The 16,291-nt window shown below is 37.2% G+C and overlaps 1 protein-coding gene across 8 annotated transcripts in view; it reads right to left on the bottom strand.

The window, feature by feature from the left end:
* Positions 1 to 16,291, bottom strand: part of ADGRB3 (adhesion G protein-coupled receptor B3) — a 643,293-nt gene that overhangs the window by 94,727 nt on the left and 532,275 nt on the right. For all 8 annotated transcript variants that reach the window (XM_075063748.1, XM_075063744.1, XM_075063743.1 and 5 more), the window contains one exon: positions 12,962 to 13,064. In XM_075063748.1, the coding sequence (XP_074919849.1) occupies positions 12,962 to 13,064 (103 nt within the window). The remainder of the gene's footprint in view (positions 1 to 12,961; positions 13,065 to 16,291) is intronic.

Raw genomic sequence — 16,291 nt, 5'->3', positions numbered from 1 at the left:
GTGCTTTGAGCTCTGTACTAATTTAGATTTAGTTACTTTGAAAGATAAATAACTATAAATATTAAATAGAACTCAATATTACACATAATGCTTAAAGAAACAAGGATGTCTACCATATACAGAGAAACAGCTCCAGATTTAAAAAAAGCACGAACCACTGTATTGTTTTCAGCTTGCTTGATATCCTGTTGCTTCTAAATAACACAATTATCATTGATTAAGTTTTAGAGATTTTATTATATATAAATTATGACAGTAAATGATGCATTAGTAGCGTTTTTAAGGAAATAAAATCCTTTCAGTTATTTTAAATGATTAACCACATAAAGCTCTGGCTCTCTGACTGGCTGATTTTCAAATAAAACATGAGCCAAAAAATGGTGAAAATAGCCCCCAGAGAAAACCATAACATTTTTTACCTAGGTTATGCATAAAAAGAGGCTGTAAACCGGGCCAAAGTAGCCCCCAGGGAAATCCTCAATTTTAAGGAGGTTCCCCAGCTGGCATAGAGCTGCTAGAATGATTTTGATTCCCTTTGCAGTCCCTGACTTAGCAGCATGCTGGGGGTAGTCTGGGGAGTTGGGGAAAGAAAAGAACATGAGTGAATACACTTTGGCTATTCTCAGCCTGCAGACTCCACAGGAAGCTGGTGTGGCTATCACATTCTGATCAGTTAAGGGTTCTTCAGTCTCTAAGAAGAAAGAGGACTTTTGGAGCTATCCCTGGATTTACACATACGTGCTGAGGCCAGAACTGCCTTTTTCCATCAGCATCTGGATAGAAGGTTGTGACTTTTCCTCTCTGATGTGGATTTCACCAGTTATCCCACCCTTTGTGACCTGACTGTTGGCCACCCTTGAAGATCACTCAGTGAACTAGTGCAAAAAATGGATCCTCATTTTGCACCTAGTCTTGGCACCACTGAAGTCAATGAAAGTGTTCCCATTGGTTTTGATGGGAACAAGATCAGACTCTTTCTTAGCAACACTAGCCATATCAAGCATTGGACACTTCTTCGCCATCAACGATACTAGCTTCCACTCTACTGCTTGGTACAATTCAAGGTATTTATTTTGATCTTTAAAGCCTGAGACAGTTTCAGTCACAGTTACCTTGGAGACAACTTCTCCCCTTGTGCCGCATTCACTGGTTGAGATCAGCAGCGGGGCACTAAAGGCAGGATGTTCTCTGTGTAGTTGAAGGTGTCCTCCTTTCTTTCCATCCCCTCATGCTTCTACAAGAGAGCTGATAAAGCTCAAGGGTGCTGACCTTGAGCGCACAATGCAAGGATAATGTATTTACTCAGGTGTTTCCCTAGGGGAGTGAATGTGAAAGGAGTTGAGGCTTTTTATATCTGTTAATACATTACCTTGAAAGTTTGCTCAATTGGAAACACTCCCAGAGCTTTGAGGATGGACTTCATTTTTATCAACAACAATAATTATTAATAATTAATCCTACAATCCTCTCAAATGTATTTTAGCAGCTAAAATTAGTGAACCTAAAATGCCCAGTTTTAAATTATGCATATGTCATAGATGCCTCCTCTTGCGCAATCTTCCATGCCACGTTCATCCAACCTTTCCCAAGCTGATAAAGCCCAAATATCTCAGGGCACCTTGGCCATACTCTGCTCTCTCTCTGAGGGTAGGAGAATTCCCTTAGTGCAGGGGAATCTTTAGGGCACAGAGGGGAATTTTTTACATAAGGGGCAGAGACATGTGTTTAGTGCCAGCACACCTTAGCTGCTGGATGGACTATTGGGGGCCATGTCAAGCCAGGCATCCCCGAGGATGATGCTGGCACCTTAGAAGCCAATCCTGCATTGTGACGTGTGTGAGCAGAGTGCTGCATCCACATGGAGCCCCACTGAAGTCAGTGGGTTCCCACGGGGGCACAGAAATCCTCCACTGCAGATCACAATGATGGAATCAGATCTTTGTGAGGTGTCAGTCTCCACTGCTAGAAGTCAGCATGGGAAGGATTTTTTCTGTATTACCTAAAACTGTGTACCATCATATAGCTCTGTTTATGTGCCTTAACAGAAGCCATTGAAAACAAAATTCCATATTTAACCACAAACAGAGAAACAGCTTGTTGCAGAAAAGCATTACCAATATGAAATCAACAAAAAGGACATAGAAGAAATTAACTAGAGATTGCACTGAAAGACCAGGTTTTTTTGTGTACTCATAATTTGTGCATTTTCAATGGCTTTATTTTCACCACCACTTAACATTCCTTCCAGAAACTGCTAAGCTATTACCTAAGCTTTTATAATGCACTTGCAGGTTTCTGCTTGCCAGCTTCTAAGGGAAAGCCATGGGAATCAAACAGTCTGAAGTATCTGAGATACAATGCAAACTTGATAATTTAATGAGGAAAAGAAGCTCTACTAGCTGAGAATTAGCAGAACCCTTATGGCTTTGGGGTTTCTTGAATTATTATTTTTTAACTTTAATATTGCATAGCATTGAGAGGCGAACCAGGTCACAGACAGGAAATAGCATCATACAAACACAGGAAATGCTAGCCTCTGTCCCCCAGAGCTTCTTTGGCTCTTCCTGACTTATCACACACACTCACCTACCTTTAAAAACTTCAGTAGAGTCACCCAGCCTTCTAGTTATTCTTGAAAAGACATTGTCACCATCCAAATGATGCATCAATGTACTGACTTTTGTGACCATTCAGCCACAATGTGTCCAGGTCACATATTGCTGACAGTAGGAAATTCAGGAGGTCACTTTGCCAGACAACATACATTTCACAGCAGAACTATACAGTTTTTGGGAGGCTTCACATCCAGCTAATGCCACTTCTTTGAAAATAATGAGCCTGTTCTAACAGATGTCTTCCTAGAAACGAATGGGTTAATAACTTCTGCTTACTGAAGATACACAAGAAAGCTTCCTGTCTTCAGCTAGGGAACATTTGCTAGCATTAAAAATGTCTGTTTTATTAATACATAATAGAAAATTGTTTAGTGACTATTGTTTAATGAAGGCATATATATTGTTAAGATATTTATGGAATTGCATTCATTTTTCTCTCTAGGGTTTAAAAATCTGGTTGAAATACATTTCGATTGCTTTTCAGCAATCCTATGGCTATATCAAGATAGTACAACCTTGTTGCTAAAATCAAAGGAAAATTTAATATGCTGATGGAGTGATGGAAAAAGACACTTGCTCAGTTTCTGAGCTCTTGCAAATTGGTCATTGGGGGTACAGGTATTGTGAAAATAATGAGCAAGTGAGTGCTGTGACCAGTTTGTGTACAGCATTAATGCTGTCCCTAATATTGAGGTCTAAGGCTATGATTTGTAGCAAAAATCACTTTGTTGTCCATTGTGGCGCAATTGCTAGGCCTTGTGAGATTACTCGGTTCAGTGGCACATTATTACTATTCTGTATTTACTTTAAAAGCTAAGAAGTACCAAAATGAAGATTTTATAGTGGTAATTAAATTGGTAACACTCAAGTCTGAATTCTGATTGACATGACATAAGAGGATATGCAGTAAAAGACAGAGACTTGAGAGCCCTCTTACATACAAGAAGTATAAAATTTCAATGCAAATAACAGATAATAAAATTAATCTCATCTTTTTAAAACCCAAGTTTCAGCAGCAGTAGGTTCTGACATATTGGGAATTGTTGTCCTGTATGTCTCAGCTAAGCTTATTAAGGATACAATTTTCATTCTAAGCCCTTACCTAACTTAAAATGGAATTTAAGGAATAATAAATCCACTTAGATTTTCTTCCTTAAACAAATTATTTAACAACTACAGTATGTTTCTGAGATGTGATAGTTATGAAATACAAAGACACATCATAAATTACATGCAGTTCTTCTAATGATTCCCAGTTACGTAATCACTGACTGGTGGTAAAACATTTTGTGCCAATCTTATTCACACTTTCTTCCAACTGCTGGACTCTTTCTTCCAGATACACTTCAATTTTCTCCAGAACAAAGAGATATTAAAATGTTTTTTCACCTGTTTTTAAAACCCACAAAGCTAGTGCAGGCTGAACTTTCTGACACTGCAGAAATATATCAGTTTTAACAGCTGGAGGCCTTTTTTATTACAAAAATGTAAGTTTCCCTGCAGGGTTCTGAAAAGTCTCACCATTCCATTCATTAAGAAAGGCCATGATTATACTCCAAGGCAGTGCTTCTTAACTTTAACTTTACAGTTTTTCTTTCACAATTATTCCTAGGACAATTTTCTATTCAGTTGCACAACTGCACATAATTATTTACCCATAAAAGTTTACTTAATCTAAATTCTGATAAAAACAGCGGAAGAGGAATAAATCAAAACACAGACATTTTCAAGTCATTTAGACCCTAAACTGGACCTCCAGCAAAGGGTTATCATTTGGTGGAAAATTTCCTTCAGACCCTAAATATCACTTTGACTTCAATGTACCACAAGTTAACCAATGTAATAAATAAAACCAACTATTCCAACACAAAGGAAGGTTATCTCATAAATGCCTGCTACAAGGTTTCTTGTGCCTTCCTCTAAAGTAGCTGGTACTGGCTATTGTCACAGACAGGATACTGGACTGGACTGATCACTTCAGGATTTCTCAGATTGGATCAAACTATGTATATGATACTCCCATATCTTTAATCTGTTGCAGCAAAATAAAAAATAATCAGGAATAAAAGGAACATTGATTAACTAGCAAGATCTGTTTCCAGAAGTCATGATAACTAACCAAACCAGTAAACAATCTCTTGCCATATTGGCATATGATCCATCTTTGGACCTGATTCGGTCAACCTTATACATGTATAACCTCTGCTACTTATTACTCATGTGTGTAAGGGTGATAGGATCTGTTAAATAGGAAAGGAAAAATATGTCAAGGAAATAATTATTTTTAAGTCTGTAATCAGCCCACTTGCACAGTCATTGTCGTAAGAGTATTCTCAATGCATTGACAACTGCAAGTTTGGGGCCCTAAGAAGCTATTACTTAGATAGAAGAGTGAAAACCAAAAATTTTAAATTATAAATGTCATAAACAGATGGTTACGGGTTAATGCCTCTTTTACCTGTAAAGGGTTAAAAAGTTCACCTAGCCTAGCTAACACCTGACCAGAGGGACCAATGGGGGAAGAAGATGTTTCAAAAGGAAGGAGGGAAGTTTTTCTGTTGTTTAGAGTTTTCAGTTTCAGTCGGAACGTGAAAAAGATCAGGAACCAGTCTCTTACAGAGTAGTTAAGTTTTAGAAGGAATAAATACGGTTTATGTTTATTTTCTTTGTAATCTGTCCTTATGCAATTAAATGGTTAGAATTTCAAATTGGGTATTTGGTATTATTTTTTTTTTTTGTGTGTAACTAAATTTTTGCCCAGGGGAACATTCCCTCTTGTTTGAAAATCGTTGTCTGTGAGAGTAGCTGTATGCCTAAATACTCTCAAGGTTTCTTTTACCTTTCTTTTCTTTAATTAAAAGCCTTTTTCTTTTAATACCTGATGATTTTCCTTGTTTTTAGATCCAAGGGATTGGATCTGGACTCACCGGGGTTGGTAGGGGGAAAGGAGGTGGATGGGTTAATTTCTCCTTGTTTTAAGATCCAAGGGGTTTGGATCTGTGTTCACCAGGGAATTGGTGAAGTCCCTCAAGGCTATCACAGGGAGGGGAAGGTTTAGGGGGGAAAGGGAGTGATCCAGACACTGAAAATTCTGGATGGTGGCAGCGATACCAGATCTAGCTAGTAATTAAGCTTAGAAGCGTCCATGCAGGTTCTCACATCTGTACCCTAAAGTCCAGAGTGGGGAAGGAACTTTGACAATAAAAATGAACCTGACAGTATTTAAGGTTGAAACTTACCATATGTTGTTGAATACATATAGAGACAATGAGGAACACTAAGGAAGTATAGAAGAAACCTAGTAGAGTAAATAGATAACCCTATTGCACCAAATTTTCATCTTGTGATTTTAAATTATATTCTTCTAAAAGGACTTTATATTTTCCTAACATGTTTTGATATGTACAAATGAAGAATATTGAATAATAGATTTATTATAATGTTCATTTTCTATTGCCCAGAATTTATTCTTTTACAATGCATTATTTTACCAAAGGCTGTATTGTGTTTCTATATCCATTTTAGTTTGTGTTACAAATTGATTTATATGTGTCTGTTGTAATATGAGGACTGGTAATCTGTGCCGCTCACAGTGGAAGACTAACAAGCAAAATGCTGCCTCCCACAGAAGGATGAAAATCACCAAATACTTGAATGCTGATTTATAATTATGATTATAATGGAGTCTATGGAGTCTGTTACTGTCTTATCTGCACTTAAAAATCCTATTATACCATTTTTATTTAGGAAAGAAGTGCCTCCCCCCAAAATCTGATAGTATGAATCAAACACATGGGCATTTAAACTGTGCTGGGCTTTACGAGTCTCATACCTCTCACTGACTACTTTGCAATTTGATCTGGAATCCAATAAACAAACCCAAAAGGAACAGAGAGAATGTGTGAAGCCAAAAAATAGGTAGCTTGAGTCATCAACAGCTTGCCAGAAACTACTCAAATAGGTGTTTGAGGGGATGAGCTATTTATTCTGAGGGTTGTGGGGTGACTTCCAGAGGAGAAGTAGCAATTAAGAACAGGCCTTAGTGGACACAGAGAGAGAAACTACATATTGGGAGCAGTATGATAGAATGTCTGTATGATGGGGCAATTGTGATTCTGAATCATGCAAGGGAAAATCACTATAAAATTTCAGAATGCCTGTAATAAGACTATTTCCCCCCCTTTTTTGTAATGTTGTTTAGAATAGCTTACCAGAGCTCATAACAGGAGTCTGAGTATCACTGGTAGTATTTACACCTTTCTAATTTCTATATAATCTTTCTTGTAATATTAAAAGTCAAATTTGTTTACAGAATCCCAAACTGACTGCTAGAGTTGATATATTTTCAGAAAGAGACAGCCTGGTGCTTTCAAATCAAACCTTCTCTGAGGCAGGTATCAATAGTAGGAGTGACAAGCAGTGTACTCATCTTGAGGTAGGAGAGAGCAATGTAGGGCCTGCTCCCCAGAAAGACTCATAAAAGTCTCAGAGTAGAGAGCTAATCCACCTGAAGTTAACACGTTTTGTCAGAGTTTGGCATAGGGAAGCAGCATTGTTTAAACAGGCCTAATACTTTAACAGGTATTCATTTAAGTGGGATCCATTGCAGTTAATTGGTTCTGTGCTTCTGAATGCACAGCACATAGGCAAAATACATTCTGTTTGCTGGTCTTTGGAGCACAGACACATTCCAATAACATGGCTGTACCAGCCCTTCAGAGAGCCACTGCATTCAAATTCCACACACAGGTAGAGGTGAGACTCACCAGTGAAGGGGTTAAAATGGCTTCCTGATGTTCACGTGAGTGGGAGGACCTATGCCAGATCCTCAGCTGGAGTTAGTTGGTTATGCTCCACTGAAGTCACCAGTTTAGGCTCCGAGTTTACTTCCTCAACTGTAAATTACCTTCTTCATTCATTGCTTTCTAACACAACCTCAGTGTTGTTTTCACACTGTGTGTGTTCCAGCTACCCTTGAGCTCTTGCCTGCTGTTTCTTAGCTGTGTTGCTACTGGTTCCTCTGCCTCCACAATAACCCTTTCTATAAGGTGGCTTCAGGTAGGGTGCAACAGTTAACATGGGCTAGAAGCAGAATTAATATCCACATGGATATCTGAGGTAATCATGCCAGATAAAGTGCTGCTCCCTGGTTCTGCCCCTCCACAAGGATTCCTCAATCCCCTGGTGAGTTCTAATTACACAGCCAGCTACTTCAGGGAGTGAGGAGGGGACATGTTACACTGGCTCCTGCTGCTTCTGAGGCTTTTTCCATTGCTTTGCAATTTCATGGGCTTCAGGCCATGTGTCAGGGTGGAGGGGAGCATAAAGGCATCTATTTTGTAAAAAGAAGTAACTTGATAGCTTCATCCAGTCAAGGGATCTAATCCCAATTGGTTAATAATCTGCAACACTTTAGGCATGTTTGGTTTGGTTTCTAAGCCATTTTTTGCCCTAAAGCAGTTGTGCAAACTGATTATTAGGTTTTTTTGTACTTTAGATGCTCAGAGTATATTCAAATCCCCCTCACTACCCATCCAATATAATGCTCCAAGTTTTAACACAAAGCAGACTTTATGGCTGAGTTGTAAACCCATGTAAATAAGGGATTATCACCGAAATGCTGCAATAGTGAGGACCACAAACCCTAGGCTACAATTAGAGAGGATACAGAAAATTAAACATGCTGTGATTGTCTACCTCACTCTAAAGGATATAATCTTCCCTTTATGGGCATACATACACCCTATCACAACTAACAGAATGGATAAGTGTGCATGAAGGAAAGCGCATACACTCTGGAAAATGCATCTATTTCTCAAAAGCCATGCAGATTCCCTTTGAGGCACCAATGCAGGGCAGTCAGATAACTCTGAAACATGATAGAAACAGGTAAGATGGAAAAGAATTAACTTCCCCCACCTGTAAAATGTATTTTTGTGGTTTGTTTAGCACTTTTTTCTTCCTAAGGAAAACAGTATTTGCTTATCTCAGATGACTAATGTGTTTTTATTTGCAATGCAACTCATAATGAAGCCAGATATTTTGGTACATGCACATTCAGAAACTAAAAAGGGAATTTAGAAAAAAAATCAGGACAATACCTATCAGAACCTTATTGAGGGGGAAGGCTACTTGATAAGTTAGAGCTGGAGAATAATCAAGATTTATAGTTTCAAGCAACAAAGTCCATGCAGTGAAGAAATGCAGCCATTTTTCTTGATGGCAAGGAAAGCAACAGTAAGCAGATTATATGGAAAGAGTTACATGACATAATCAAGGCTTTAAATCACTGAAATATAGTTCCCCCCCAAAATGGTAGTCTCCACCAAGCAAAAACTCAGTGTTTGTGTTGGTTTTAGGGACACTTCCTAGTATTTGACAAAGCACACATCTATTTGTCCTATTAGCTTATTTCTGCAATGTGGCATCTTTACTATTGACTCCAATGGATTCTGAATCAGGCCCTTAATACCAGTATTAATGAGTTTTAAATCAGAATTGAAAGGAGTATCTTCAGCACACTAATCATATTAAAAATATCCCCATGTTTAAGTAAATTAATATGCCTAATATTTTATACAGAACAAGTTTTACCTAAGAAAAGAAACCAAGAAGCAGAAAGAAGTATCAAAATGTTTCAATAAATTAACATGCTTCATATCTCCTTCCAAGTGCAACACTGATTATATTTAAGCAGGATACATAATCGTAGAAACTTTATAGCCTTTTTGAAAATTCTGCCTCCAACAACCTTTATTTCAAAACAGGTGCTTGAGAGAACAGGAGTCTCTACATGTCTTATGCATGGTTTAAGAGAATTTTCAACAAGATTTTTCTGCATTTGGAAACTTCTTTGGAAAACATATTGAGACTAGCTGTCCGATTCTCTCCTGTCTCCTTTAAGAAACTGCACAATATCTTTCACTATGAAGAGAACAAAGAAAAATGCTTTTCTGGTGAAAACAGCTATTCAATCCCAAATCTTCCAACAGCCATTATCCTTTATTCCCCCCTCTCTATCTTAAAACAGGTGAAAAAGCTCCATGACCTATACCTCAGGTCTAATGTCTGAACCCTCTAATTGAAATACTTGAGAGGGAAGAATTTTTGCCTTTAAGCACTGAGTATTTGAAATATAAAAGCTATTGCATCTTTGAAGAACTTAGACTAATTTTATATGGCCCTATCAGTACACTGTCCATTTTTGCCTGTGTGAAATATCATGACCCTTTTTTAGTGGAAAAAAAGGACAGAACATACTTTTACAGAGAAAGTACAGTATTTCAAACTCACTTGGTCTTCATTAATTCTTCATACACAAATAAAGTCAAACCATGAATAATACACTCAGCCTTAAAATACTATTGCTAGTTTTAATATACAGAATACCTATGGTTTAAAGTAAATAAAAAAATAAGAAATAATCTGTACTTATTTAGTGCAAGAGTCATGATTCCTTTATTCACAAATTGCCAGTGTGCACAAAAATAGCCCCACAGAAGTATAAGTTTTTTAAAGTTGGAACAATTTTTAAATAAATAAAAACTGGTCTGTAAAGTGATTAATGCAAAGAGAGAAATCTACAATCTGTAAACCAGGACAACATGATGCTGTTTGTAATCACTGTATTTTCATTTTGCTTAATTTACACACTGCTCCAATTTACTACTAGAACTTGGCCTTGACCATATCTAAACCTATCCTAAACCCAGATCCAGTTCTAAGTCCAATAATAAATTGAACAAGTGGGTTTATATAATGGAACATCATATGTGAACACCCTTAAACTTTGTGGTGTTGGGATTAGTATACAGATACCGATTAGTGGTGATCAGATACCATGCTGATGGTGGTGGTACAAAAGGAGAATAGGATAGTATAGAATTCAAACTTGGTAAATCAGGTCTCTCTCTCTTTACAAACATGAAGACAAGTCCTCTTATATTTAATGTTTAAAATGCTTGCCTTCCTTCTCAAGTACCAGAGCAGCAACACCTATTCTCCAAGAGTCAATTCCCTGCAGTCCTTATTCAGGGAAATTTCTAGCTGACTTGAATGAAACCTTCTCCTGAGTAAAAACTGTAGCATTTGGCCCCTACACCTTTAATAACTCCACAACTGGATCCTGTTTGTATTACCAGGGAATAGTATTAATATAACTCATATAAAAGGCTAACGTCAAAAGGTTTTTTCCTCTCAAACAATGGTTAAGACACAGATCTTTTTTCTATTTCTGCCTCTTCCAGATCAAATTTTCTCAGTTAACATGGCAAACTAAGATTCCCGCCGCCCACAGCTGTTGGCACTGAAATCTAAATGTGGGGTCTTTTTTTGTATATCGACATCAAAAATAAAAATTCTACCATGAAGAATTTAGACCCCAGGATTCAGCAAATCTCAAATGCTTTTCAGCATGTGTTAAGTATATGCTTCAGTTACTCTGATTTCAGTGGGACTTAAGCACATGCCTAAGATTTTTTCTGAATCATGGCATTAGCTGGCAACTTTTCTGATGATGTATGGCATACACATGGTGATCTTCTGGAGCTACAGTATACTAGCTCTGAAGTGGACACAGTAGTAAAAACCAGTTTGAATCAGTAAACAAAGAAAAGAGAAACCTTTGGCCTTGGAAAAGAGAACCACATTTTGCCCTTGATCCATTTAAGGTACTGCGTGTTCTGCGCATGTATCAAGGACAACATATAGACTACAGAGACAATATATGGATAGAAAAATGTCCATTTTTAGAGCAGCTTTTCAGACCACAAAACACTTTAAAATGTAGACTTCATAATGTGCTCTTTTTCTCTCATAAATTGTGTCAGAAGATCTCCATTCTTAGGACCTCTTATTCTCAAAAGGAAGTCAAGGAAACATCCAAACACTTTTTGGGAACTCAGAAAATGAGAGGGCTACTGATGGAATGACTAGGGCTGTGGCTTTCAGAGGAGTTGAATTAGAGATTGCCTTGGTTCCAGGCTCCCCAGATCCAAGCACATGCTGGAGTGCGATTATCATCCCCTTAGCTAGGGATTCTGTCTAAACTAGGATCCACAGCCCTTACAACGCTCACAATCTCTGGTCCAACCTCTGTTTTAAGGAGCATGTTTTTTTCCATGTCACTTCCTAGTCTTTTCTGAGAACAGTGGCCAACTACTGGGGATCTCTCCTTTCAATTAAATGCAACTTGCGGTATAATAAAGTAGAATATAAAATGCTTCCAGTTAGTGTTCTGGAGTAAGATTTTCCAAAGCACTGAAATGACTTAGGAGTCTAAGTCCCACTTACTTGCAGTTGGACTCGGGGTCTTAAATCGCTTGTGCACTTTTAAAAATTTTAGTCAGGCCTTTAGCTGCAAAACTCCTCTTAAAGTTAATGAGATTCACATGACTTCCTTCTGCAGCACCAAATAGATACTTATACAATATTATATTATGAATTATTGTACAAATATATATTTTGAGGTACATTTTTCAGCATGTTGCCATGTGCCTGTCATTGACTAAGTGGAGATATTCAGCTAAATTCCTAAGCACTGATTTGAAAAGTGAATGACAGTAATGGGGATGGATGAAGGCAAGTACTGTCTGAAATTTAGGTTTGTTGTAGAAAAATATAGTATTCTGTTTTTCTAAACCATTTGAACGGTTTTATTTAATTTAAAACAACTGCTTTTTGTTGCTTGGAAAGGCTACCCAGCATCACTCCAAGATTTGTGATGACCCAGTACATAGAAGTGTCTACATATGATAAAGATAGTCTGAAACCACTAACAGTCTGAAACCAGGTTCTGCAAACTGTACATAAACAAGATGCACAAGGTTATTACTATTCTATATCCATTAGAAATCAAAGGTTTAATAGTTCTATATTTATCTGGTACCCATACAGCCTTGCTACAGCATCTGAGTATAGCTGCTTGTGCACATTTTCAAGAGTTGTACTCTAACTTCCAAGCAATTTACACTTGCCTTCTGAGTGTCAGTGTATTAATAAAAAGACAAAAAAAACAAAACAAAACCCCACAACATTGTAGCACACAATCCTATTGCAACTATTATAATGAGCCAGAATTTGTGCTTTTGATGTTTTATGTCTTTGAACTATCTCAACTTTGAAATTTAGTTATAAAACACACAAGTTTACCACAGAGAACACAGCATGGCTAAAGGGAATGATACCAAAAGGGATTTTGGAGGAAAAAAATTAGGAAACGTTAAATAATTTCCTTTGTCTGTTAATATTTTACCAAAAACTCTCTAGTTAGGTGAGAATGGATTTGTATCCAAATTAAACACAAAAAGATAGGTATTAAAATACAAAGTCAAAATAATCAATCATACCTTATTATGTGTCTGAGTTTGTCCAACCAGTATAAGAATATTTGATGAGATAATAGATAGGCAGAAATTAATTAGAATTATTGACCTCTCAGATCTGATGTACCTGTCCAAATAAATATAGAATAAAAAGGTTCTAAAGCCATTGAAAATGAAAATATTATTGTAACAGATAAGCAACCATAAATACTTGAATGCAATTCTTAGAAATGTGGATGACATTTTAAAATGTAAGAGCTCTGTTACCAGAATTTCAAGAGAGAATTTTCTATTAAACTATTACATTATTTCTCGTTTGGTATCTCCTACTAATACAAAATAACATGCCAGTTAGAAAAGTTTTTGTTTCCATTATATATTTTATAATTCCCTCAGAATATCTCAAGACATTAAAGCTAGATTCTATCAATGCTTCCATTATAAGCCGTTGGTATTATTGATATGAATCATATTGATAATAATGTGACTGCATAAATTCAGCTCAATAGTAATATAATTTCTTCTGCTGTCTGCTCCTCTATGGGAGTGTTCATAGAGGGGCAGATCCACAGCTGGCATAATTTGAAATAGCTCCATTGCTAAGGATACGGTCACAATATGAATTAAGATGCAGTACAGTAGGACATAACATGGCAGTGCATTCTTAAACACTTACATTATTAGGATAATCATAACATAAATTAATTTTGAAGTTTAAACTACATTTACAAAATAATTTGTGTGCAGAAGTGATAATACAATAAGTCCTTCATCTCCATATGACCAAATAGCAAAGATAGCTGATCTTTGTACTGGTAGATATTAAATTATAATAGTGAGTATTACATATTCCCTGTTGCCAACTCTTGTTACGTTATTCATTTTACAAGTCTATTAGGAAAATAATTTATAGGATAACAAAATAACTGTATCAACTGGTTTCTTAAAAATGTAAATGCCCTCATTTTGCTATACCATGTTTTATAAGCTGAAGCACACCAAAACAATGATGACTATTTCAAGAAACACGGCTACCCCTCTGGTATTATTGGTCTGGTTTTCAGACCAATCACTGGGAGCTGTGAGAGCCTAGATTTTATGAAAATTATGCAATTTATTTATAGCTTTTACTTTGTCAGTACAGCTCAGTTGATGCTATCTCTCCAGTGGGCCAGAAAGTCATGGGTTTAAACCCCATGTCGGGCCTTACATGCATAACCACAGCTGACACTTCAAGGCACAGTGAAGAGGGGTAGTTTGATGTGCTGTGCTTTGGACAGAAAATAAATCATTGCCCTTTCTGCCCAGTTGTCTAATTACACCTTTCATAAAAAGAGTACAAGATAACCCAAGAAACATTCCTCCTATAAATAAAAAAGTATAATGCCCAAGGTTGTGTGTGGTTTGGCAGATGAATACAAAAAGGCTAATGCGTTTGCCTACATACTACTACTCTAACTCCTTCTTAGAGACAGATCTGAAGCAGACCCAACATCAAACACCCTGAAACTATGAAGAAGCTCAGATTTGAACGTGGTACAAGAACAGTTTTTTACTACTCAACGTGTGGGTAGATTTAGTGTTCAGGAAAGTTAGTGGCCCACAGCATTGCCCTGAGCCAGGCAGATGATGTGCAAGCTTTCAACAGCTTTGCTAATGCACTTTATTTCTTCTGACTAGCAATGTTACTATTCCAAAGTTCTTTTGAGCAGACACTGCTAATCCAGACAAATTGCAGAGGTTTTCTGCTAAATAAACATATTTTCAAGGATGACATAACCAAGCCCACAAGAACCAAGAATCACAAAAGTTAGAGAAGGAAAACCCTTATTACATCCACTGTTCATCTTTTTGCCAATGCAAGACTGTTGACTAAAGTGTACTCCTGAAAGCTTTGTTCACTCCAGCTTTAAATAACTCAAATGCTGGGAATTTCAAAGGTCATTTCTACTGTTAAAAAGGGCTCACTTTTAGCACATACTTCCTGATCTAAATCTAAATTTTTTTTTGTCAGTTTCATCCAAACTCTGTTTTTATGCCTCCTTTCCCAGCTTAGAAGCCCTTCTACTGGGAACCACCACTAATACGTTCAGCCTCATACCGGGTCTCCAACAATGGTAGATACATCAGAAGACACAGCAAGAACCCCATAATGCACCCAGCCAATTCTGCAGTTGGGGAGTTTGGAATCACTTCCTGAAGCCATCTTATACTCAGTTTATTTCTTATTTATTTATTTAGCATTTGAATATTAGCCAAGCAATAGTGTTCTTAGTGGTCAAGTAGAGCTTCTAGAACCCTCCACTGCATTTGGTTAGTGGACACTCCTCGACGATGTGAGTCATTGTTTGAGCTGCGCTGTTGCTGCAGCTTGGGTTATCTTGAAATCTCAGTGGGGCTGGTTGGCTGCACAGAGGCCTGCCCAGTTGGAAATTGGTTAAGAAGGGGCCACTGACAATGTGACAGGTTGAAGCTGGGCAGGGGGAGCAGTAGGGTCTGTCACAAGAAACTGATTGGTGTTCGATGTTAATTCCTTAAGACGTGATGGTTGATAATCCTTACAATATTTTATCCTGGCTGGAATAACCAGGTTTTCTATATTAAACAAAAATGTCTAATCCTCTCTCTCTGAGAGAGAAATTTAGCTATTTATTTTGGTAATTAAGCTATTTATTTTAGTAATAATGTGTGGCAGCATATTCCATTGGTTAATGTTACAGTTTCCATCCTTTTAAGCTTGATGTCTTTTAATTTCATTAAGTGCCCTCTTGTTTTTGTATTATGGGAAAGGGTAAATAGCTCTCCCCAGCTTGTTGACTCTATCCCTCATTATCTTATATACTTCTCACTCTTCTTCCTTACTAACTAATCATGCTATTTTAAATCCCCCTCCTATTGAATTCCTCCATGCCTTTCAGTTGCATTTATGATCCTAGGGGTCTGTAAGGTGCAAAGCAAGTTCAGTATTAGACTGTGCCTTAAAGTCCCAACCAAACATGTTTTTGAAGGCATACTGCTTCATTCTGTGCCCTTCAATGAATGATGCAGCTGAAGTGTGCATAGTAGTCTGAACATCTGTGAACTTGAAAATCCTGAAACTTGTGTGACTTTCATATGTAGTTTTTATTACACAGATACCTCATGTTCAAATGTAAATAGAGGAGAAGTGGGTCAGGAAATAGGCCATAAGCCTTAATTCAAATATAAGAATTCACTTCTGGAGGAATCCTGTAAAATGTTTATTAGCTGTCTGACTACTGCACTGAAAGGGCAATATCATTAATACTGAAGAGAGGAGAGAAGATATGGACTATAACGTCACCAGTAGACCAGGACAGACAAGCAAATCAATTA

Source organism: Chelonoidis abingdonii, chromosome 3 (genome assembly GCF_003597395.2).
Source record: "Chelonoidis abingdonii isolate Lonesome George chromosome 3, CheloAbing_2.0, whole genome shotgun sequence".
Lineage (NCBI taxonomy): Eukaryota > Metazoa > Chordata > Testudines > Testudinidae > Chelonoidis > Chelonoidis abingdonii.
This window is presented reverse-complemented; position numbering and strand designations above follow the sequence as displayed.